Raw genomic sequence first — 26,087 nt, 5'->3', positions numbered from 1 at the left:
AATAAATAAAAATAAATCTTTTTTTTTTTTAAAATATGTGTTGAATTTTCCATTGATTTTTTTTTGTTTGTTTGTTTTGTTTATACCGGGGTACAGGCCAGAGATGAGGGGGGTGAGAGGATTCACCAGAGACAGAGTGGGGAACAGAACAGGCAGACTGACTGAAATACACTGCTGAGGGGAGCAGCGGGCGAGACAGGAGAGGTCTGCCACGCCACGTGGGTATCTCCGTAGCTGGGCGGGGTCGAAACCACACTGCAGAGACTGTGGACAGCTTCTCAGCGCTGCGCTCAACCGCCCGCGCCACCAGGGAGGCCCATAAATAAAAATAAATCTTAGAAAAATAAATTTTATGTTTGAGGGCATTGTGGGACATTGCAGGGATATATTTATAACATGTAATCGAAATTTGGAAATTGTTACTGAAAAAGTCTGGATCGCGGAGTAACTCTTTTCCTTTGTCTCCCTTTTCTTTCCTCCCTTTTGCTTTCTTCTTTCTTCTTTTTTTTTTTTTTTTCCTGCCTTGAAAGATAGGATGGGAAGGATTCCTTTATGCTATGATTGTACCAAACCTGATGATTTTAGTTCCCTGTAAATGGCCATCTGCCCCAACTCTAGGGCTTCTGGAGGCTCTCTTTGGGAGGTGCTTAGACAGCAGCTTACCAGGGCCTGTCTGGTCCTCACCATGAGGCTATTTTAGGACATCTCAAAACATTTAGATGTGTTTTATTTTCTCAATCTTTTTGAGGCAGTATGTTTGCACCTGTTTTATCTTGCCATATAGTCTAAATCTGTGTTTTACTTATTTTTATTACAACAGTGTAATTTGATACATAATTCTGTTTTGTCTTTTCAGGTGCCGTTTGGATAGTCCTTTAGCGGCGCAATGTACTCTGAGTGGAGGTCGCTGCATTTGGTGATTCAGAATGATCAGGGCCACAACAGTGTGCTGCACAGCTATCCAGAGAGTGTTGGGCGAGAGGTGGCAAATGCAGTGGTCCATCCTCTTGGGCAGGCCTTAGGTACCCCTTCAGTGGCTGGTAGTGAGAGTTTGTTAAAAACTGACAAAGAAGTAAGTTTCTTCATTTCATTTACCATGTCAAACTATAAGTTTGTTACTAAAGGATTTGTTTAAAGATGTCTTTTTAATATTGTATGACTTCTTAATTTTAACCTTAGTTGGGTTGAGGATTGGGACTCAGAGTTTGTGGGGGTTATAAGGGGTAGATTGTATCATTGTGCTTCTGGGAATTCCTACTAGTGAGATCTGGTTCTCCACTTGAGCCTTTGGCCTGACTTGAGTATCAGGCCCCTTCTCCTAAGCTTTAGGCTCAGTCTCCAGATTTCCACTGAGCATGTTTGAGAGGGCTTCATTCCTACTCGGCTCTAGATGGCCTCTCTTTGAAGGCTTAGCTTGTGTCAAGTTTCACACTTGAGATATGCTGAGCTCTCTCTCTCTATCCATACCTGCCTACTCTTACCCGACTGTAGGTATAAGAGTGCTGCAGAGCAGCTAAGCTTGCATGGCATCCCAAGCGGTTGGGATCAGGGTTGTGTTTGCCCTTGCTAAAGCTAAGGGCTCATGGAATGTCTTGATCTGGAGCTGGTCCTCTGTTCTTGGTTTCAGGGGACTGGGCTGAAGCTGCCAGTGAGAAGTAATAAGGGGATCCTGAGAATGGAGTGATACTGGAGTTTGCTCTTCTGAGATCTGATTAAGAGATGGTATTAGAACTTTGTCCCCTGTGCTTGAAGAGTTTATACAATCTTCAGACTTTGGGTTTACTTATTTCTCAGAAGCCATTCCTCCCCCCTCCCCTTTTTTCTTGATTTCTCACAAAGGAAAGATTAAGCCTAGTCTAGATGTAAGATTAGTTGAGATAAAAGACTAAAGTTTATAGCTCTGGAAGCAGTTTATTTACCCTCTCTAGGCTATGTGTTGCCAAAGGGTGAAGCCCCTCATCTGAGGAGCATTTCTCTTCAAAGCACCCTAGCAGAGACTTGACCTTGAGGACCAGTGCTTGTCCTGGCATGTCCTCTTCTTGGTGTCTATAATCCTTCTGGATCGTCTAGAAAGAGGTGGCATGTGAGTAGACAGAGGGGCTCTGGTGTAGCCCTTGTTTATTCTCTTTTCCCACACTCAAAAGGATATGAGAAAATAACACTTGAATCCAATGTCATCTGGAGTTATACAATTAAACTATTGTGTGACAATACCACCAAAGATATCTTTCTTTGTCTTGCATTTGATAATTCGGGACTTGCAACCTCTTAAAATTCTCTTGTGAAGCTAAATCTTGTCTTCCCCTCCCCAATTTAACACAACTGTGCTATTATAGTTGTTTTTAACATTTATTGCTGTTTTATTTTGTTATATTTTATATTAATATTGTATATTCTACTCTTGGGCTTTGTAGTTGTTTCTTGAACTTAACAGTTTCAATACATGTACTTATCTTGTTAGTTTTAACTTTCTTTTTAAGCTGTTGAAGTCTTTGACGAGATTGGGTGGCATTGCTGTAGACATTTGGAAGTCTTTTTGAATCCTGATTCTATCTAACAAATTAGTTATCCTTTTTAACTTTGTGATATCTATAAATGGTCAGCATATAATCTGTTTTTATTTCCCTCCCCCAAATTAAAATCTTGGCAGGATCTTGGGCATCTTCTTCCAAAATGATCTTGGTACATTAATCAGCTGTTACTCGTTAGTGTTTAAACCAGTATAAATACTTATGTTCTACCTTCCTCTGGACCATATGTCTTCATCTTGTCTGAAAAAAATATCCTGCATCATACTAAATTTTTTGCTAAAACCCAGATTCCCCTTTGCTGGAGAAGGCTATTAAATGGCACTGTGAGAACAGATTCAGGTTTCTAGTTGGAATGCCAGGGTTCAAATTTTTAGCTCCACTACTTCCAAAGCAGTGAATTGGACCAAATTGCTTAATCTTGATCTTGCTTAGTTTATTTTCTTATCTGTAAAGTGAAGCTAGTTTATACTCTCACATAGAGTTATTTTGATGGCTAGATGGTATTAATGAAAGTATTTTGTAAACTGGAAGAATTGTACAGTTGTCAGCTGCCTTCATAGTAGCCCTGTTAGTAAGTGAATGAAGCTCTCTTCATAATTGTCCTAACATGACTTGTGTCCAGCAGTCTTGTTTACATTGACTATTATTTTTATAATTGCTTAGTAATTTGTCCCAGAGTTTTATCTGGAATTTACTTAAACTTTCCAGTCTGCAGTATCTGGAAACTAGTTTCATGCTCTTTTGCAAATTGGACTGTTTCCCCAGTCTCTTTATATTCATTCATTCTTTTACTCATTCTTCGTAACTGCAGGCAGTGGTTCAGCAGTCTCTTAACATAATTTCTCTCAGCCCTTAGGATGTGATTCAGTGGGTCAGGAAGCTGGAATTCATTTAGTGCAGTTAAGTGCTTTGTTGAGATCTTACCCAGCTCAGTCCTTTCTCACCTGTCTGGTCTTACCTTTCCATTTTAAGTGTTATTTTCTTTAGCAGATAAAATAACCACAAAATAGGAGTTGAACAGTTCATTGTTTATACTGTTTGTTAACATTGCATAATTTGAAAATGGAATGCAATTGAATTTATATGATTTCCTAAAAGACACATGTGCCATATGCAAACAAAGTGGAGAAAAACATCTAAAATTTTCTTTTTCTATGCCTTAAATCGCTGGAAAATCAAGATGACATTTATTTACTTTTTATTTCACAGAGTAAACACTAATGGTGTCTAAAGGGTCAAAACCAGCATAGATTTGATATTTAGAAATAAGGAATTTATTTTCTTCTAAAAGCTTTTGCTTAGGAAGTATTGTGCAACTATGTCTTATACATGGATAATCCATACTTCAGAATAAATTTGATACATATTTTTTATTATTTTTTTAAAACATTTTTATTTTATTTATTTATACAAGCACCGGGTGCAGTCAGAAGCGTGGGAGGGTGAGAGAATTCACCAGAGCCAGAGCGGAGAGCAGAGCAGAGCAGAGCAGGCACACTGATGAAGTACACTGCTGAGGGGAGCAGCGGGCGGCAGGAGAGGTCTGCGCGCCATGTGGGACCCTTGCCTGGTGGCCAGGGATCGAATCGGCGTTGCAGAGGCTGTGGGCAGCTTGGCAACCCAGCGCTCAACCGCTGCTCCACCGGGGAGGCCCTGATACATGTTTTAGATAACTATACTGTTAATTGAGAATTTTTTTGGCAATAATAGAGGTTAATACTTTATATCAGCCTGTTGAGCTATAGATAGGGATGTGTGATAATTCTGTACATATGTTTTCTTTTGTTTAGGTAAAATGGACCATGGAAGTAATTTGCTATGGACTGACCCTCCCATTGGATGGAGAGACTGTAAAATATTGTGTTGATGTTTATACAGACTGGATTATGGCTTTAGTGTTGCCGAAAGATTCTATTCCATTGCCAGTTATTAAAGAGCCTAACCTATATGTTCAAAGTATATTAAAACACCTGCAAAATCTTTTTGTACCAAGGTAAGCTATATCCACCTTGTCCATCTATCTGGTCTGCTATCAAGATCATAATGACATTCATAAATGTTAATTTTTTATATTATGGGAGTTGATTTGTTAGTTCTTTGAACAGTCACTTTCATTACTTGTTCAACTGAAAGAGTATTAGTATAAATGATAGGAGATGTGGGCTTATATAATGTTTATAGGAGTATTTCACAGGCTTTCATTTTAAAGACTTAGCTTTGCTTCTAAGATCTCACAGCTATTTGATACTAAAATACTGTGATTCCTTTCTCTTCCACTCAAAAAAACATAGTTTTGCCTTTTGTTTCCACTTAAGTTAAAACTACATATGTCTTTTACCTTAAAATGACTTTTTCCTTCTAGAAAACTTAAATAAGGGACCAGGAAAAAGAGTAACTATAAGAAAGAAAATATCAAAATCAACAAACAACTATGAACAAGAGACACTCTATAGGGGGTGGGGGGTGGGGAAAGGAGGGCTTGGGGTAAAAATAAGGGGGTTGTAATTGTATGGGGAATATAAAAATAAAATTTAAATTAAAAAAATTATTATTTAATAATAAAAAATAAAAAAGACTTTTTCCTATGGGTGAATGAAGTCTTTCAAGGAGACTAGAGATTATTGTGGACAGATTTGCAACAGACCAAAAGATTACTCTTAAGAGTTTGTTACTGATTGTCTGCAACATCCTGAGGCAAAGAACTTATATATCATAATATGGGTTATGTGTCCTATTTGTGTTTAATTCCCTGCCTCTCCCCCCCCCCCCCGATTCTAAGAGAATTACATGTTATTATAAAGAATTGAGAAATAACAGAAGATAGTGGAGAAAAAGCATTCATTCCCTTCCCATTCATGGAGATTTCCTGTAAGAAAAATTGTTTTCAGCTATTGTAAAAGTAATGGGGCTTGCCTTCTTTTGGAAAAGTTCTGGATAGAGCTTTTACTCTGTCAGATGGTGAGGAACTCTTGAGTCATCCAAAAATCAGCTCTGTAAATTTTTGGCTTTTAAGTTTAAAAGGAAGATTACTTTGACTATCTGAATTAAAAAGAAAAATCTCTACTAAAAACTCTGGTCTGTAGGATCAAGTATAAATTTCTTACCTTGTATGAAGTGGCTTCTGTAATCTGGCCCCTAACCAGATTAGTTGCTGCTAATTCTTTGAGCCTGCACTTTGGCCAGATTCATTTTCATTTCATTTCAGACTCCTTAAAAATTTTCCCCATCATTACCTACCCCTTTGTCTTCCTCCTTCTCCTCCTCACCTTCTTCTAGCTATCCATCTCTCTTTCTTATTGGTTCATCCTTAATTCTGCCTTGTAATGAGAAACCTTCTTTCACCACCCAGGCCCCCTTTGATCACACTGTTTCTGAATCTGAATGGTACTTTGTGTGTCACTCTTGGATCTCTCTGTCTCATTTCTTCATCTAATCAAATTGAGGACAAGTACTGGGTTGCATAAATTTTGGGCTTCTGTAGTTGCTGATGTAGTAATAGGTATTAATCAGATGCTGTTGCTTGTGTGTGTTGGTTTCAAATGGAAATTATAGCAGGAAATATTTGGTAGAGTTAGGGTATTGTTTGTGGCTAAAAATTGCATAATGCTTCTAAAATTGCATAATGCTTTCTTGTCATCCCATTTATGAGACTAATTTATTGGGCATTTTTTTTGTACATGTGAGTAGTATGGTCACTATACTATGTGTCTTTCTTTTTTGTACCCTTACCACCTTTCACTGATCAATCAGTTTGTATTGATGAAGAAAATCAATGGCATTTGAGTTAAACTTTTGCTTTTCTCTTTTGAGAAGCATGACTACCTTATAGGCCAGTTAGTTGTTGCATTTACTAGTCATTTAAATATATGGTGCTTTTAAAAATGTGATAATCTTCTAAAGTAGTGGTTGGCAAACTTTTTTGTATAGAGAGCCAGATAGTAAATATTTTAGGCTTTGTGGGCCATATGGTGTGTTTTGCAACTACTCAACTCTGCTGGAGTAGAGCAAGCAACTATAGTCAATATATAAATGAATGAGCATGGCTGTGTTCCCATAAAACCTTATTCACGCAGCGCTGTGAAGCTGTCCGCAGCCTCTGCAGCGCGGGTTCAATTCCCCGCCGACCAGGGAGATTCCCACATGGCATGGCAGACCTCTCCTGTCTTGCCCACTGCTCCCCTCAGCAATGCTTTCGGTCCATCTGCCTGTTCTGCTCTCCGCTCTGTCTCTGGTGAATCCTCTCATCCTCCCGCACCTCTGGCCTGTACCCCAGCTCTTGTATAAAAATAAATAAATCTTAAAAAAACAAAAAACAAAAAACAAAAAACAAACAGATGGCAGACCAGATTTGACTAATGGGCTACCTAGTTCATCTGCCTCTGTTCTAGAATAGATTTTTCCTGAAGATCAAGGTTGCTTTTGAAATATTGGGAGGAAAGGAAAATCTCTGGTAGTTAGACCTATTTACTTTTAGTAAAGGTTACCTTACTTCTCTTAGCTTTAGAAACCTGGATATTGCTCCTGAATTTAGGCCTTCTGAGTAGGTGACTACCCCTAAGGAGCAGATACCTCCTATGCTGGCGCTGGGCAAGTACCTGGAAATGATGGGTGAGCCTAGATTACTTTGGGAGACTTGTAGTATTATTACCAGGACAACTGGTGATATTTTTATTTCTTACTCTGTGCTGCTTTTTATATGAGTAGCTGAAGTTTGAGGCTATTGCATACTTTTTTATTTATCTTCAGGTAACCAGAGCAACAGATAGATGCTTGAACCTCATGGCTTTGATTTACCTGCACTGATTTACCTGCTCTTGGGTTATCATAAGTGAATATCTCATTGTTGTGCTTGAGGTTTGGCTTTTTTAGAGAAAACTTAGTGGTGTCATTTGTTTGCAATTCTGGGGTGTGAGTCTCTGGTTTTCTGCGTCTGAGTCTCTGGTTTTCTGCCCAGAATCTGAGAATCTTGTCCTAAGATTGAGATGATAATTGTAGGGATATTCACTTTATTTTCTGGGTTTCTTGATCACCCCTCTCAGATTACCTATTCTAATTCAGGCATATATTATCAATTCTTTGTGACATGAGTCATCATATGTGAAACTTGACCTCAAGATTTTTTTCCAGTAATGTTAGTTACTTGTCTTGGATTTCACATGGAGGTCTGGAGGCCACCCATTCATTAATGGAGTTAGTTTCTTACTATTCTCAAAATTCTCAGGTGGTCTCCTTTGGAAATTGGGGATATGGGATGGTGCTTGGACTTTTACCTTCCTTTTCAGTCCTAGCCCGAATAATTTGATCCATTTTATTTGGATAAAATGGTCATGTGAACTACAAAGAGTTATAAAACTGTTGTTCTAAGATTTCTTGGGAACATTGGGAGCCTTCATCTTAAGTCACTATCTTTTTTCATTAGAATAGCAGAAGCAGGTGGTCATCTCTGAGGCAGTTGCCTTCATTTGTCACTGGTTTGGGGAGCCTGTAAGGATAGTCCGTTAGGTCCTTAGGCTTTTCTCTAGCACATGTTAGCTTCAAAGGGAGTTGTGACCATTGTGAAATCACTTGCAGAATTCTTGTGAATGTGTGTTTAAAATTTTTACAAAGAATGCAAAGGACATTGTGCTTCATTGTGAGTAGCAGGAATGACTGGATACTCATTTTCTGCAGAAAACTATTAAATGCCTGTTATGTTCCAGGCACATTTTATACATCAAAAATCCAGAGGTGAAGCTTATATTCTTATATTCTTCCTTCTCCCAGGGATGTTTTAAGCTCTCATAGAAATGGAGAGTTTCGATCCCCAAGTATCAAAATGTACAAGGGCAAAGAAGTAGCTTTGAACTGAAAAAAGTCTGCTTAGGCAGCATCTCTGGACCCTTGCCTGCTGAGTCCATAAGTCACTGTTTCTTAAACTGTTGCTTTTCCTTCTCAAGACTTGTCAGTGATTCCGTCTGTCTTCTTCAGGCAGGAACAAGGCTCGAGTCAGATCCGACTATGCTTACAGGTCCTGAGAGCTATTCAGAAACTGGCCCGGGAGTCATCCATCATGGCCCGAGAAACCTGGGAAGTCTTACTATTGTTTCTTCTGCAAATTAATGATATACTTTTAGCCCCACCAACTGTTCAAGGTTTGTTTATTTTTTCCACATTTTTTCCTGAACTTCAGATACAATTCATGTTTAAATTCAATGAATAGTAGACACTGATTGGGAACATGCATTTTGGCATGATAGTTGACAAAGTTAATAGCTCTTTAACTCTCAAAGGTACAAGATGATGTTATTTTACCTCCACTGATGACTTTGCTAATGGAGGGAGGAACTGAGTGAATTAATGTATGTTTGATAATGATTAAAACACTAGCTTGTTTAGTATATTTGATTAGAGTCTATATAGGAAACAACTAATAAATGAGAGCCATATAGCCTCAGGTCTGATTACAAAGTAGAATCTGAAAACTTGATAGGTACAGAAGGTATTTTGTTCAGCAAATGAAACTTGTAATGTCTTAAAATGTTCTGTATGGCTGTGTAATAGTATGCCATTCATTACCAAGCCATTAAAAAGCCTCCAGTTGGGCCTCCCCCATGTCGCAGCGGTTGAGTGCCACACTGTGAAGCTGTCCGCAGCCTCTGCAGAGCCAGTTCGATTCCCCGCCAGCCAGGGAGAACCCCACATTGCGCGGCAGACCTCTCCTGCCTCGCCCGCTGCTCCCCTCATCAGTGTCTTTGGTCCGTCTGCCTGTTCTGCTCCCCGCTCTGGGGCTCTGGTGAATTCGCTCACCCTCCCACGCTTCTGACCTATACCCCAGTTCTTGTATAAAATAAATACAATCTTTCAAAAAAAAATAAAAAATAAGCTTCCAGTTAAACCACAGAAGGGTTTGTTTTAACAAGGATTTAGTTTAACAAGGGGCCAGAAGAGAAAGACAAAACTAGCAGGCAAACTAAATCAGAGACATACAGCAGGGGAAGGGGAGGGAGGGGGATCAAAACAGGTGTGGGAAGAGCACAAGAGACTGTGGTGATGGTTCATGGGTAACTTGGTAGAGGGAATTTTGTGGGGATTACACCTGAGAGGAGAATCAAACATTGTACAAAAATGAGTAGCGGGGGCCTCCCTGGTGGCACAAGAGGTTAAACACTGCACTGTGAAGCAATCTGCAGCCTCTGCAGCACAAGTTCGATCCCTGGCCCACCAGGGAGCAGCCCACATGGCGAAGCAAACCTCCCCTGTCTCGCCCGATGCTCCACTCAGCAGTGTACTTCAGTCAGTCTGCCTGTTCTGTTCCCCACTCTGTCTCTGGTGAATCCTCTCACCCCCCGCATCTCTGGCCTGTACCCCAGCTCTGTATGCATAAATAAATAAAAAATCTTAAAAAAAATGAGTAGCAATGTTATAAAAATATATACATATATATATTTTACAAAATTTAAAAAAATAACTTCAATTTAGAAGATTTGGAATATATCTTAGAAGCCCTGTTTTGATGTTATAGCATTGTATATAGAATACATGTTGATAGTTGAGTTTTTGTGCCCCTGTTGCCTATTTATATGCATTATCTCTATACTAACACATATGTGAGTGCTTGTACTCTCACAGATGCAGTGTCCAGGGAAATATCTAAAAGGAATCCCAGGGCCTCCCTGGTGGCCTGGGGCTTAAGTCTCAGCACAGTCTACGACCTGAGTTCGATCCCCAACCATATGGTGGGAGCACATATGGTATAGCAGACCTCTCCTGTCTCCCCTGCTGCTCCCCTTAGCAGTGAATTTCATTCAATCTGCCTGTTCTGCTCCCCACTCTGTCTCTGATGAATCTGCTCACCCTTTGTACTTTGGCCTACACTCCAGTTTTTCCATGCGCAAAAAAAAAAGGAATCCCAGACTGGAAAAAATAAATAAATAAAAGGAATCCCAGAATTTTAGTGTTCGCTTCCCATAATAGTAATGCCCTGATTGGTATTGCTGGCTAGCAATTGATTCATTCATGGGGGGCTACCCTCCACTGACATGCCAGGGATCTCAGCAACATAGGACTGGCCATTAACCCCCTACTGGGGCTCTTTATTGTTGAAACTTTGTTTTTGTTCATTTGAAGTATGCATCCTTGTAACTTCTCCTACTAGTATGGAAGTTTGCCTTTGAGTTATGAAGAGTAAAGATCTTTTCTCCCTTGTTTAAGGGCTCAGAGCAGAGGGACTCAGAGCAGAGGAATAGCTCTGTTTTCCTAGTTGAGGCTTTGTTTTCCCAGCACCAGTCCTTTTGCTCCCTTCTCAGTCTCCCTTTCCCTTGAAGGGTGACTTTGAAATACCTGAAGCAGTTCTAAGTTTAGAAGTAGAAAGGCCTGCGTATTGGGCCTCCCTGGTGGCGCAGCGGTTGAGCGCTGGGTTGCGAAGCTGCCTGCAACTTCTGCACACCCGGTTCGATTCCTAGCTGCTCCCGGGCCACCAGAGGAGGGTCCCGCATGGTGCGCAGACCTCTCCTGCCGCCCGCTGCTCCCCTCAGCAGTGTACTTCAGTCCTTCTGCCTGCTCTGCTCCCCGCTCTGGTGAATTCTCTTACCCTCCCGCGCTTCTGACTGTACCCAGTGCTTGTATAAATTAAATAAAACAAATCTTTAAAAAAAAAAAAAAAAGGCCTGCGTATTTATTCTGTTTACTTAGTGACTGCATGAAGTTGGGCAAGTCACTTAAATTTTCTGAATCTAAGTTTTCTCATCTTTGAAATAGTTATAATTGATAGTTGGTAATAAATACCTATCCTGCAGAACTGATGTGGGGGTTATGTAAGATCATGAATATGAATTACTTGGTGCAGAAACTGACTCATAGTATACTGTCCCTCATCATAAGTGCTCATCCTTTCCCTTCTCCCCTCTGTGTTTTTGTCCCTTTTGCAAGAAGAGTAAGCACTGAGTAGCGGGACTTGAAAACTTTCAAAGTGATATTGTGTTGTTTTTATGATTGCATATGATATCTGTGCATACCGAGGGAGAGTTTCTCATTTTTAACTATGAAATGGCTATTTAAAATTAAGAACATTGCAATTTTTTAACCACTATTCTCAATTAGTGAATTAAAGACACTGCTTTTAAAAAAGTATGACAAAAATATATTTTCTTTCTGTTTGTAAGGTGGCATTGCTGAGAATCTAGCAGAGAAGTTGATTGGTGTTCTCTTTGAGGTTTGGTTACTAGCTTGTACTCGGTGCTTCCCAACACCTCCTTATTGGAAAACAGCTAAGGAGATGGTGGCTAACTGGAGGCACCACCCAGCAGTGGTGGAGCAATGGAGCAAGGTCATCTGTGCACTCACTTCAAGGTAGGTCAGCATCATTGACTTGCCTTCCTTCATCACTCTAACCTGAGGCAGCTTTCCCCAGTTCAGTGTCTTTCTGGGATTTATGGAATACATTGTAAAAAGCTGTTTCTTGTGTCTGATAATTACTGTACTTTACATATAACATTGAGCTACTTTTTAAAGATAGGCATAGTAGTTTTTCCAGTGCCGGTCTAATCTTAAAGCCTTTTAGAATAAGCAAGTATCTTGGAGAAGCCAAGATAAATTCTGTACTCTACTCCCAAGCCCCCAGTCCCACTCATTCTGATTATTAAATTTCATTAATATTTTTTAAAAACAAAGCCATAAAAAGGTATAACAAAATGTTAAGTTCACCAGAAATCCTGTTACTTATGTGTATAACATAATTTTACAGAAATGGGACCATGTTATAACATATTACTTTATAACCAAAGTAGACAGATTTTTTTGGAGGGGGAGAGGGGAGTCAAGCTATATGTTTTGTTTTGTTTTTTTTTTTTTAAGATTTATTTTATTTATACAAGAACTGGGGTACAGGACAGATGCACGGGAGGGTGAGAGGACTCACCAGAGATACAGCAGGGAACAGAATAGGCAGACTGAGGAAGTACACTGCTGAGGGTAGCAGCGGGCGAGACAGGAGAGGTCTGCTCGCCATGTGGGTTGCTCTGAGGCTGGCGGGGATAGAACCAGCACTGCAGAGGCTGCGGACAGCTTCACAGCTCTGGGCTCAACCACCTGTGCTCCAGGGCAGCCCCAAGCTATATATTGAGGGGCTTTGGGAGAGGAGGAAAGGGCTGGGGGAATGAGATTCATTGTCCTCGAACTGGTTGGGATTTCCCTCCCCAGCTTTGTAGTCACAGAAAAGCTCAAAGTAGGCAATTTTTTTATAATAATAATTTTACCATTTTTATGATTTGTATATATTATTGCTATTCTATGAGTAAATTGTTAGTCCTCATTTTTTTTCAGGCTTCTTTCTTCATTTCAACCCTATATGTTTTAACAGATGACTCTTAAGAGAGGATGATTCTTGTCGAAACATGATTACGTTACCATTATTACACCTAAAAATTTGTTAACAGTTTTTTATTTTAAGCAGTTAACCATTTGTATTTTTCAAGTTTCCCTGAATATCTTGAGTTATTTTTCTTTTTACAGTTGATTCCATTGAATCAAAAAGTAAAGTTCAGATCATGTTTAGTTGACATGTTTCTTAAGTCTGTTTATTTTTATTAATTTGCAGTTAATTTTTTGGTTGAAGAAAGTAAGTCTTAGCATAGTTCACATTCTGAATTTTCCTGATTTTGTCCTACTTGTGTTAATTAACATGTTCTTCTGTCCTCTTATATTTCCTATTTACTGGTAGTTAGATCTAAAGGCTTAATCTAATTCAGGTTTGATTAGGATAGTGGTAGAGAGCCAGGAACAAATAATTAGTAGGTGGTATTATGTATTGGAATGTAGACTGTTCTTTTTCTGAGTTAATGAAATGTTTGTATCTTTATCATCATTTGAAGTGAAAGGTGAAGGCTTGGAATGTTCTTTTTGATTCTGTTATATCTTGTGAATGTCAATATTATGAATTTGTTTTTAAATAATACTTGTTTTATCTTGACTCTAAAAGTAATATGTGCTTATAATAGAAAATTTGGAAGTAGGGGAAGTTACTTACAGATAATACATGTTAACATTTAAATGTATTTTTTCTCATTTCAGTCTCTTTAAAAATAATCAATTTGAGATTTCTCTATGTAGTGTTATCTACTTTTTTTTTACCTGATTCTTGTTCTGCTTTAATTTACATGTGCTGCTTTTCATTATTAAATAGATCTTGAGATCGTATTTTTAATGACTAGTTTTTCATTATGTGAACATATATATAGCTTTTGTATTCTGGTTATTTTATTAAGATCTAATTCCCTAGATATGGAATAATTGAGTTAAAGGGCTTTGAAAAGTTTTAATATATTTGAAATGTTACTATTAAATAAGGTATTGGAATTGTTAAATTACTTTTAAGGTGCACGATAAATTCTGAACTTCATGTAAAGTTGTTTAATAGTTATTATGAATTATAGCTTGCTTGTGTTGAAAGAGTTTGTGGTGGGATGAGTCTTTTAAAAATAATTTACATAATTATGACTAAATGTATAATTATATGTAGTTGCTTACTAAATTATTAATTTTATAGATTTACAATTCATAAATACCTATAGTTTTATAAATGATTACAAAATTTTTTGATCTTATTACTGTTGTTAAATTATAAATATTATATACAATACTATATATGACATGTGCTGTAATACAGCTATTATATAATGGGGGTAAAATTTATACAATAAATGTTAAGTTTATAATGCTTACAATATGAAATATTTATAAAATAATTTGTAACTTTATAAATATAAGTAATATAAGGTTAAAAAATTCTCTATAAATAAAGTATATATTGTTCGTTGTGTATTGTCTTAATTCTTAAGCTTTTTCTTTGTATAACCTCCCTTTCTGATTTGACCAGCCTCATTTTCTGTTTGTGTATTAGTGATCCTAAATTACTCTCTCTGACTTTTTTATAAAATAAAATATTAAAAAATAAGTAATACATATTATATAACTTATAAAAATGTAAATTACAATTAAGTTATTTAAATAGATCAGTTATTTAAATGACAAGTTATAATCTAAAATGTCTTTTATAAAACTGAAAATTTCCTTCTAGTTTGTGCTTTTTATAAACAAAGATCTTCATTTACCTTTATTTCAGTGAGATATAATACATGTCTCATCTGTCTTCTTTTATATCATCGTAATTTAATACTTAAATGTATCTTTCATTCTTTTAAGAAGTGAACTTAGTGTTATTATTTTATTTTCTAGATTATTACGCTTTACATATGGTCCTTCATTTCCTCCATTTAAAATTCCCGATGAAGATGCCAGTCTGATTCCTCCTGAAATGGATAATGAGTGTGTTGCACAGACATGGTTTCGCTTTTTACATATGTTAAGGTACTGTTTCAGTATTTCCTATGGTCTTAACCAGTAAGTGTCTTAGGGCAGAAACCATGCTTTAATTGTCTTGTTGGAGTTTAGAGTGTGACTACCAAAGCACAATTGTTAGGTGTAACAAAGTTATACAAAGTGCACATCTCTGTCTTCTGTTTCTGCTCTCCCTTGAACTAGCAGAATCAGTCTCTCCTAGGCTATTCTTAGTTTACACTCTAGGAGATCATCCACTGTTTGTTCTCTTGCTTCTTGCAGCCTGGGTAATGATATCTCTTCTAGGGCTTTATTACAGTTAGTGGACAATGGACACTGCCTTACTCGTCTCTGTGACCAGCACTCACTTGTCACTGGCTCTTAGGGGCTCTGTTGTATCCTTGCTGTTTAAAATTTCTTTGATAAACACACCCTAAAATTTCAGAGAGATAAATTCTACGTGCTATTTCTTTCTTTATAGCATTTCTATTTAGTGCATCTTCATTGCTTCCTACCTTTCTTTCTACTAGCTCCATCATGTGCTCGGTGGAACTTTTGTTCTGTTGCGACTCTTCCTTGCATAACCTCTCTTTCTGGTTTGACCAGTCCTTTTTTCTATTTGTGTATTCATGATACTAAATTACTCTCTATGACCTTTTAATAAAATTAGGAATGTTAACCTTTTTCTCTTTTTTCAGTTTGTATTTGTATCTTTCATCTTTTGTTACCTCAGTTTTTTAAAAAATATTTTTCTGTGACCATTTCTTTTTTCTTTAAAATTAGAAAATCTGTGTTCTTTGATCAGATACTGTGATTTCTTCAGATTTTATATTTTATATTTTATTTTATATTTTATATATGACATTAAGTTCCTTTTTATTTATGCCAAATTTTGTCTTTGGGTTGTGTGTTATTCCATTAATCTCATTTATTACATGAGATTTACACTTTTAATCTATTTAATTTTAGAGTAATTATTGATATTTGGTGGGCCTTCCCCCCATTTCTTAGAACATTTTTATAAACTTGCCTATTTAACATTTCAGATGAAGTTTAGAATCAGCTTGACAAGTTACAAAACACAAGTAAACAGAAAAAAACCTACAAAACCTTTTGGGTTTTGGATTGTGTATTAATTATGGTAAGGAACATACTTTGCTTTAGCAGATGAGCTAGAAAATCTTAGTGGTTTAATACTATATAACTTCAATAAAGTCTGGTGCAAGGGGTGGCTCTGCTCACATAGTAGTTCAGGGACTCAGGATGACAGAAGTTCTGCCATCTTCAACATGTGGCTCTAGTAGGGACTCAGCTCTGTAAGCAGGCTCCTCTGTGTCTGTCTAGCAGATAGAGAAGAGTGAACAGGAAAATTGTGTGGGAGGTTTTTAATGAACAAGGCCTTGAAATGATATAAATCACTGCTATTCATATTCCATTGACCAGAATGCGGACAGTGCCATACTTCATTACATATCTGTTCCATATCCCTTGTTATTCTCATTTCTAATTTTACTTATTATCTTGAATCTATTCTTTGAATATTTGAGTGCCAATAAAATTGGCATTTCTTATTTACATGTGGAAAAATTGGCATAAGCCTTTCTTTTCCTAGTTTTCAGTATCAGGCATGTATTTAGCAGAGCTCTGCTGGAATGAGATGTAGTCCATTTCAACTTTATTGCCTGCTTTCTGATTTCTGAATAAACATGAATTATAGTCTCTAGCAGGCACTGCTGCTAGAGATTCTTACCTCCTCTATTCCACATGATGAACTATAGTTCTGTGATTGTAATGTACTAACACCAGAAATTCATATTCTGCACATTCCCCTGTCCTCACTTGCTGCTACTTGAAATTAAGAGTTGTTTGAATGGATGGAAAAATAATTTCAGAGGGCAGAACATCTATAAGCCACTGTTTGTTTTTCTCAGTTTACTTCTTTTGACCATTTAGCTAGTGGAATTCTTCCCAGGTGCTTTAGGTTGATTATCAGTACCATCTTGAGTTGGAGAGGCCATTTAATTGAAATCTATTTTTTAATGGAAATACTTAAATTATTTGTAGAAAAAATACAAACTCAAGGCCAAATCCATTGTCTAAATATATGCCTTTAGTACATACCCATGAATAGACACTAATCTTGATTTCAAATACTTTGTAAAAATTGGAAAAATTAATATTTTTGAGAGAAAAAAACAAAATGTTTAATTATATATTAATTATATATGTGTGTGTGTGTGTGTGTGTGTGTGTGTATTCCTTGTACAAGGGAGAGACCCAGCTGTAGCTGCCTTACCCATCTTTGGAAGCCATCAAGATAGGTTGAGGGGTGGGAAGAAAGGGAAGGTAATTAGGGAAGTTAGACAAGCACAGCAAACAAAAGGTGTACATAATAATTTCTGCCTTCTCCATTGAAAAGAGATAAGGAGTCTTCCTGGGAGACAGCCTAGTTACTTCCATCCAGCTTTCAGAGCCTCTTCCATGAAATTAACTCTTGATTAAAAAGACTGCTCCCCTACAGTTCCATCTTTAGAATTTCTGAAGAAGTCCCACAATTTAGAAGTTGAATTGTTCAATTATTTTCTATAACCAGTCTCGTAGTCTTGAGAATAGAAAAGTCCAATTATACAGCTCTGTCCAGTTCCTGTAGTCAGTCCTGCAGGCAGGTCCAAAAGTTTAGTCTATATTATATATATATATAATAAGAACCATTTAAATTTTTCCCATTCTGAGGGTGTCAGAGAAAAGTGTGTTTCAGTTTTGTTGAGGTCATGTAAACATTACTTCAGCTTGTAGCTTGCTTTCTTTAGTAGAGCAGTTTCCTGTACTTCCATTAGTCTTAATTTCATATTTTATTTAAAATTCTTAATTCTTAAAAACCTTAATTTCTAAAACTGGTACACTATTATCCCTTTAAATTGGAAGACTTACAGACAACTTACAACTTCTAAAACATGTACTTCAATTTTTTTTTTAGGTGATATGGACACATTTTACTCACGTACATGAAATACTTTAGTTCCCTTGTAATAAAGAACCAAAAAGTAAACCTAAGTTTAGTAATTTCAGTTAGAATAATCTAGATGTTGAATACATTCCCCCCCTTTTTTTTCTTTTTTACCATTCCCTCCACCCACATTCCCCTTATTAAACTTAGTAAAACTTTAATTTGTCAAAAGAGATTTTGGAAACTACTTTTAAGTGGTAAAGGAATGTGGTTCTGAAAACATTAATATTAAAGTAAAATTTTCTCCATGTGGAAATTTTTTTTCTCCTGTTGATTTGAAATCAACTCCTGTTAATTTATTTACAGCTTTTCCATTTCATTGCTTAGTTCCCAACATATTAGAAAAATATCTTTGTATATTAAAAACTTCTAGTATTACTTTGATTCTCATTCTCTGACTAGGCAGAGTAAGTTCATGTAAACACACCAGAAATCTGTAAAGAAGTTTTGATGTTTGAGTCACCGGCCTGTTAAATGCATCGTGATTTAATAACTCTGAATCAAAGAAATAGGCACCAACAGTTCTGTTTTTTAAATTAGAGTGCTTATATTTTATTGCTAAAGAAACTTCTAAATGTATAATTCTTTTCTCTCTTTTGATAGCAATCCTGTGGATTTGAGTAACCCAGCCATTATAAGCTCTACTCCCAAATTTCAGGAACAGTTCTTGAATGTGAGTGGAATGCCACAAGAATTGAATCAGTATCCCTGCCTTAAGCATCTGCCTCAAATATTTTTTCGTGCCATGCGTGGAATCAGCTGTCTTGTGGATGCTTTCTTAGGTGAATTTTGCTTTTTGTTGGCTAGATGTTTAAAAAGCTTCATGTAGGTATTTAGATTCTAATCTTAGAATCTTTCATGCAAAGCACAGAGGAAAAGACAAAGAGATTTTATTACAAAAAATAAACTAGGAAAAATTATTTGCAACAAATGTGGTATTTGTTGCTGTTATATAAATACATCATACAATGCTAAGAAAAAGAATAAGACTTAGTGAGTAAATGGACAAAGGATATGAACAAATGATTTGCAAAAAAGTGTTCATTCTTACTAGTAATCTAAGAAAATACAGATTAGAATGCTTTAGGTACCATTCTTATATGTATCATTAGAAAGCAAATTATACTTTTTGTGAGCTGGTGTTTTGAACTTTCACATTGTAGGAATATGAGAAGCCAGATTTGTTTTAACCTGTTGAAAGTTAATGATATTTAATATCATTTTGTTTTCACACTTGTTTAAAGCCCAAGACTAGGCATAGGCAGTACAGGGCTGCTAGAGCAGTTTCACCATATCAGGGACACAGGGCCTTCCCTTTGCAGCTCTCCATCTTATGTGCACTATCAAATGGGTCACAAGAGTTAAATAAGTTCAAACTTTCCTGTTCAGGAATTAAAAGAAGGAGAGCTTACACTTGATTGAACCTTTTATGGAATTTTTTTTTGGAAGACCCACCCAATAATTATTCTCTTCTTTATGGTCAGAACATGGCCACATCTAGCTCTAAAGGAGGTTTTTTTGTTTTGTTTTTTTCTTTCTTTCTGAGGGAGGTTTGCAATGTAGTTCATTCTGTGTAGCCATGGCCATCTAAAACTTTTAGTCTAACTCACTGGTGTTACTTGAGAAAGCTTTTCTGACTGCTTATTTTGAACTATGAAAAATAACTTCGTCGTCTTTTTTTCTTTTTAAGGCATTTCTAGACCCCGGTCAGACAGTGCTCCTCCAACACCCGTGAATAGGTTAAGTATGCCCCAGAGCACTGCTGTCAATACCACCCCGCCACATAACCGGAGGCACCGGGCTGTTACTGTGAATAAGGCTACCATGAAGACAAGTACGGTAAGTGTTTTTATCACTAGTGTTAGGCCATATAAGGTTGACTTTAATATGCCATCCTTTTAAAAAAGTTCTGTTTTCTCAGACTTTTCATGAGCGTGGATATATTCTTACATTTTTCTAATAGGTTAGTACTGCTCATGCCTCCAAAGTTCAGCACCAGGCATCCTCCACATCTCCTCTCTCAAGTCCAAATCAAACTAGTTCAGAACCCCGGCCACTACCTGCCCCTCGGAGACCAAAGGTTAACAGCATCTTGAATCTCTTTGGATCATGGTTATTTGATGCAGCATTTGTTCACTGTAAACTTCATAATGGGATAAACAGAGACAGCAGCATGACTGGTAAATATTGCTCAAGAAATATGTTGTCATTTTCTTTCTTTTTTTTTTCTTTTTAATCTTTCCTACCTGCAAGATTAATATGTATCTTTAAAAAAACTGTCTCTGATCAAGCAATGTCTTGTGCTTAACCCCTTCCAGCTGAAGTAAAAGAATTTTGGAGGTTTCACTACTTGTCCTTTTTATGTATGTTCTATGAGGTTTGAGTTTTGGTCTGGTTTTATTAGGCACACTTCAGGTTAGCTATTTTTTTATTTAATCAAATTCCTTTCAGTAGGTGACCTGGAAGTTCCCTTCATGTCAGCCAGGATAATAATATTGATAGAAAGAATGAAAGATTTTGATTGGAAATTTATTCAAAAAAAGTGTTTTCTTAGATTTTGGCAGTCATGCACTCATTAGTACCTATAAATAACAGAAAACTTATGCTTCAGAGACGTCTTTTAACCGTTCAGATTTTAGTCTAAAGGACTTCAAGGACAAACTTCTGAAATACCATTTGCTCTGTAGCGAAATAAAACTGGTAAAGAATTAATAACCCTTAATCTTCATTTCGACTTTATTATAGAAATGAAAATGTCTAAATAAAATGTGATGTGTCATTTTACCATTATACTGTGAAGTAAAGGATGAAGTACGGGAGGGTGGACAGTGCAGAACATACAATACTTAGGGCCTGTCATACAGAGTTGAATAATGATAATGGCTAACATATATTGAGCCGTAATTACTATGTGCCAGGTACTGTGCTGTATGCATTAATGAGTGTATTGGCTGTTTGGTAAGAAAGCACTTTTCCACCGGGGTTGGAAATAGATTGAGACAAAAGGATGTCTAATTGCATCTCTAGGGAGAATGTTAATTCTAGTGATAAAACTCATATTATGGCCATAAGAGTCTCTGTTTTCTCTTAGAAATGCATTCTTGGCTGTTGTGTATCTTAGAACTAAAGTCTAAGGTGTGACTATTATATACATATTATTTTGAATGTTCATATAAATCTTAAAAAATTTAGAAAAGTTGTAAATGTAAAGACTTTCAGGAATATAATTTGAGATTCCATGGTTGAGATTAGGGATTCCTCTGTTTATTTTGTTCAAATCCAGATACTTTATTGTTTGCCATTTCCATATTACCTTTTATTTGCGAGTTTGAAAGTAGTGCTTGCTTATGGATAAGTAAATGTACTTACTAAATGAAAACTTTTAAAAACCTTTTTTGGCTTATTTTTTCTTACGTTTACGTGTCTATATTTCGAGTTTTCTGAACCATGTTTCTATTCATTAATATGTATTGTATTTCCTAGAATCAGTCAGTCATGTTTTTATTTTTATTACGATGTAATTCTTACAAGTGTACCTTTTGGGTATCAGGCTGTTGACACTAAAATCTCTTGAGTCCAGAATGGGTCAACTCACTGCTTCCTTGGTAGGCTTGCTTAAAGGAATTTACAGCTCTTTCCACTCTCTAAGTAATTTGTAACAGCTTTACCTCATCTTCTTGTCCCAAAAGATAGAAACCAGAATTCAAATCATATGTGCACAACAAATTATTACTTCGAATTTTTAGCATTTTCTTTGGTGGAGAAAGGATAGAAGCTTCTCTCCCCCTGGTGTTCAGAGATGAGAAAGGCTGTTACATTACCCAGGAGATTGGAGATGTCCAGATAGTTGAATGGGATTGATGCATTTGGATGCTACTTGTGGTGGTGGTGGGAGTTTGGGGAACATTAACACTGTTTTCTGAGTACTGGCTGCCATCAAGGAATTCTGCCATGCAATTCACCTCTAACTTAAAATGTTTGTGTCTATAAACTAGTTAGCTTCAGATTGACATGACAGTACACTATACTTTGTAAAAGTAAAATTGAGCTGGGAAGGGTTAATGAACTAAAAATTTAATGCACGTTATGGGCAGTTCAAAACCAATTCTTTGTAGTTGTGTAATTTTCTTTGTTCATTGTTTTGCATGATACAAAATCATAATTTTTGACTGAATGCACAATTTCTTATGTTTTTGAACTAGCTTGTGTTATCATAAAGCTTTTAATCTAACTTTTGAAAAGCTAAAAAGCTTCTTAACTTATTGTAAAATTTCACCATCTTTAAAGTATTTTATAATTACTTGCTGTCCTTTGATTTGTTTCCATTTATTTCTATTATCTTGCAGCATCTTTTATCCAAATTCTTCTTTCTTATAAATCTTGTAAGTAGGAACCAGAAGCTTCTCCTTAATTGCAGTCATGTTTTTATTTTTTTCATAATTCCATTAAAAAATTTGATTGTCATTGTCTCTTGTAGTTTTTGCACTTGGGAAGAAAAATACTTCTGTGTCTTGAATGGGGAAGATTGTTGGCAAAAGCAAATTAATCTGCCTGAATCAGTCCCATTATTTCTGTACACTAGTCTGGTCATGTCATGAATTCCAGGACTTTGCACTAACTGTGTTTTGGCTTTTTTTTTTTTAAGCTTTTAAGCTTATTTTTATACAGATTTAGTGTTTGATTTGTATGCATTCTGCATGTAGTGTTTTTCAAATGTATTATTGCTGGGTAACTTATTCAGGACTAAAAATGGCTCATGGGAAGTTGCATAAAGACTTATGCTTGACTCTGTATTCTATTAAATATATTATTACAAAATAATTTAAATATTTTTTGTAGAGTGATAAAAGATTTCAGAGTGATTTTCAATACACTGAAATCTTTTGTTAAAAATAAAAGCAACTTTCAAAGGGCTTTTGTTTCAGTGACTTGAATGATCATGATAATCCTTCTTACCAATTCCAATTTTCTAATTTATCAACCTTAAGTTAGCTGCTGTCTGTGGTTGTTAAAATTCATTCTCATTTTGCTTGGTTGGGTGATTTTTTGGTGTGTGTTTTGGAGTTGGGTGGGCAGTGGGAATGCTCTCTTCCTCCTCACCCATTTTTCAGCCTTTTCTTGCCCTCTCCCTAAAGTATACAAACTGGCATGGGATTGCCCATGCAATTATGATGTCTCTCTGGGGTTATGTATAAATTGCAATAGCTGTTTTTCTTAATGTTTAAACATCATTCCAAAGGGGAGGAAAGAAACAGAATAAATCATAGAAAAGCCAAATTCTGTCTTGTATATCTGTATCGTAATACAGATATATACAAATGTACTCTGCTAACCAAAAATTCAGTTGAGAAATGCTTCTTGTAGAATCTGTTAAACTGAGAGTACCACTGTAAATTAATTGTTAACCATTTTCAAAGAAGATTTAAGAGAGCCCTTTTTTAAAAAAAATTTTTAAGACATAGATGCTAAACAAAAGCATTATTGAATTCTATTCAAGTAGCTATTTAATGACACCAACATTTGATCTTTGTGTCCAGGGTCCCATGAGCCTATTTGCATAGTGACAAATATAATAAAACCCTCCTTTTCTCTCCCCAGCCATCACAACACAAGCTAGCATGGAGTTTCGACGGAAAGGGTCACAAATGTCCACAGACACCATGGTTTCCAATCCCATGTTTGATGCAAGTGAATTTCCTGATAACTATGAAGCAGGAAGAGCTGAGGCTTGTGGGACACTATGTAGGATTTTTTGTAGCAAGAAGACTGGAGAAGAGATTCTGCCAGCTTATTTATCCAGGTCTTAGAATTTTTTTGTTTATTCTTCCATTTGTGTACTTTTGATAGTATTGGCTGTCTATTGTAGTATGGCTTGGTAGGCTGAATTGATAAGTAAATGTTGGTCTGAAATACCTGCAAATGTCAGTAAGTAATCAAAAATTTTATTTGGACTCTTCCATTTTACCTGCCTCATCAGAATATTTTTATTTTAGAAGTATTATTTATTCTATCTTATTTTACTTTCATTATGGAGAGAGTTGGAAGGGCCACATTTTAAAAATATATTTTATAAATTTGAACACAGGATCAGGCACTGTACTAGCTGTAAATCCTGTCTCCAAGGAACTTACTTTCTCGAGTGAGTAAAGCCAGGTACATAAGTAATAATGATCTGATAGTAACAGGGAGTTGGTAGGAGAGAGTCACAGTTAAAGTACTATGGGCATGCAGATGAAGAAGCAACACATTCTCTAGGGGCCCAGGAATGAGTTACAGAGGATTGGATGGTTGTGTTGAATTTGTAAAGGATGGGTTGTATTTAGACTGTGTAAGCAAGTTGAGCAGGATCATCTTATCCAAATCTTTGACTTCAGCCATTTTCCCTGCCATCCATTCAGTTGCTCAGGCCAGAGAGTAGGAGTCATTTTAGACTCCTTCTGTATCTTTTGTTGGTTAGCCAGTTCCTGCCTTTCTGGTATTTAATCCTCTTTTTAATCTCTCCACTCTGTTCCCACTATGACACTTCAGGCTTTGTTACTTGTTTCCTAAATTAACTTGTAATGGTCTCCTATTTTTTTTTTTCCACTCTATTTTGTGCTCCTGAGTTGATCATTTGCATAGCTGCTGAAGTGATGTTAATATCAACAAGAGCATTCAGGTGTTTGTGTACCTGGTAGGTTCTTAGGATAGAGAATTAAATTGACCATCTCAGAGGGAACCAAGTGCAAAAACAAATAGGCATAAAACAGGATGGTACAGGCAGGAAACTAATCAGGGATATCTAAACCATAGTCTCCTGACTGTAAGTAACAGGAAAATCCTCTCTATGTGACTTAAGCACAGGGGAATTATTTACAAGAAAGTAGTGCTATTAAATATATGCTGAGATCAGAATGGGCAGCAGTGCTCAGAAATGGCAGGGACTAGAGTGTTCAAGGATCAAAACCATATTCCCTCTTTCTGTTTTTATATGTTCATGGTCTCCCAGAACTGTTTAATTCTTCTCTTCTTTGCATATTATTTTTCTTTATTGCAATATTCTTCTAAGTTCCCAGTTTCCATGACCCTGGTCTAGATGACCAGCAGACCAAGGAGCATCTTTGATTCTTAGTTTCAGATTGCTGGGAAAGATCTGATTGAGTGACTGTCTCTAGTCTAGCTGGCTATGGCTGTGAGGGATCACATGGAGTGCTGGCGCTCAGTCCTTGCAGTTGGGGCACATTTCTCAGGAGAGAGACTATGGTTGGGGGAGATGTTCCACATGGTGTTAGTGAGAGAGAAGGCTGTGAATGTGAGCTTTCTCTCTGGCCTGTAAGACTGTATGTGTGATAGTATGACCAACCAAAAGAGCAGATTTGTGAGAGGACAAATGATGTTTAGTTTTGAAGCTATTAAATTTGCAACGCCTTTTGGATACTTAGCAACAGGTATTTATTAAGTTCCTATTTGTGCCTGGTGCTGTGCACAGGGACTACTGGAGTAGTAAGTGGACATGTCCTGCCATTAGATACACAATAAAGTTTTGGTTGCTAGATCTGGAATTCATTTGAGAGGTGTGAGCTGGAGACTGGTTTGATTATATTCTGCAGCTCAAGTAGTGTTTAAAACTAGACTAGTGGAAGAGATAGCTTTGAGAAGTAAGGTTCACCGATATTAGTCAATAACCTGAGAGATGAATACCAATGTGAGGGGCCGGTGGAGTGAGAGGATCTATTAAAGGAAATAACTGTAGAGCTGAGAGAAAAATAAGAAAAAGGAGTAAAAGGAGGATGGAGAGCTTTAAAAAGGCAGAATAGTAGATTTGTCTCCTGGATTTAATGGTTGAGATGCCATTGGTTATTACATACTTAGTTCTAGGGACAAGATACGTTGAAATGGTTTGAGCAGTGCCCAGCAGGTGAGGAAGTTGTTTCTGAAGAATTTTGTAGGGCAAAATGCTTTTTGGTAGAAGAGTGTACCGATATAGTTGCTCTTGAATGGTGGGAGTTGGAATGCTTACTTGTTGAAAATTAAGGGAGGGGGCTAAACGTAAGATATACTCAGGTAGATTTCTAAAAAGACCTGTCTTTCAGTGACCTTTGTATCATGATGAATATAGGGTTCATTCTTTCACTGTCTTCCCAAAATAATGGGGAAAGAGAGAAAAGGCACAGAAAAACACTTTTTTTTTTTTTCGGGAATTGTGAAATTCTACCAAATTTTATTGACATGGAATTCAGTTACGTAATTCCTCCATT

At 36.7% G+C, this 26,087-nt stretch overlaps 1 protein-coding gene across 4 annotated transcripts in view; it reads left to right on the top strand.

The window, feature by feature from the left end:
* Positions 1-886: 886 nt before the first annotated feature.
* RALGAPB (Ral GTPase activating protein non-catalytic subunit beta) overlaps positions 887-26,087 on the top strand; it is a gene marked incomplete at both ends in the record, with an annotated part of 58,813 nt that continues 33,612 nt past the window's right edge. For 2 of the 4 annotated variants that reach the window (XM_084247163.1, XM_084247162.1), the window contains 10 exons: positions 887-1,072; positions 4,322-4,524; positions 8,499-8,662; positions 11,672-11,858; positions 14,742-14,873; positions 18,454-18,632; positions 19,541-19,689; positions 19,814-20,030; positions 22,197-22,232; positions 23,449-23,650. In XM_084247163.1, coding sequence (XP_084103289.1) covers positions 887-1,072; positions 4,322-4,524; positions 8,499-8,662; positions 11,672-11,858; positions 14,742-14,873; positions 18,454-18,632; positions 19,541-19,689; positions 19,814-20,030; positions 22,197-22,232; positions 23,449-23,650 — 1,655 coding nt within the window. The remainder of the gene's footprint in view (positions 1,073-4,321; positions 4,525-8,498; positions 8,663-11,671; positions 11,859-14,741; positions 14,874-18,453; positions 18,633-19,540; positions 19,690-19,813; positions 20,031-22,196; positions 22,233-23,448; positions 23,651-26,087) is intronic. The other 2 variants (XM_084247165.1, XM_084247164.1) reach the window with 1 other exon arrangement.

This window comes from Talpa europaea (genome assembly GCF_964194135.1).
Source record: "Talpa europaea genome assembly, chromosome: 11".
NCBI classification, from domain to species: Eukaryota; Metazoa; Chordata; class Mammalia; order Eulipotyphla; family Talpidae; genus Talpa; species Talpa europaea.
The sequence above is the reverse complement of the archived record's forward strand: the minus strand, read 5'-3'. Positions and strand labels throughout refer to the sequence as shown.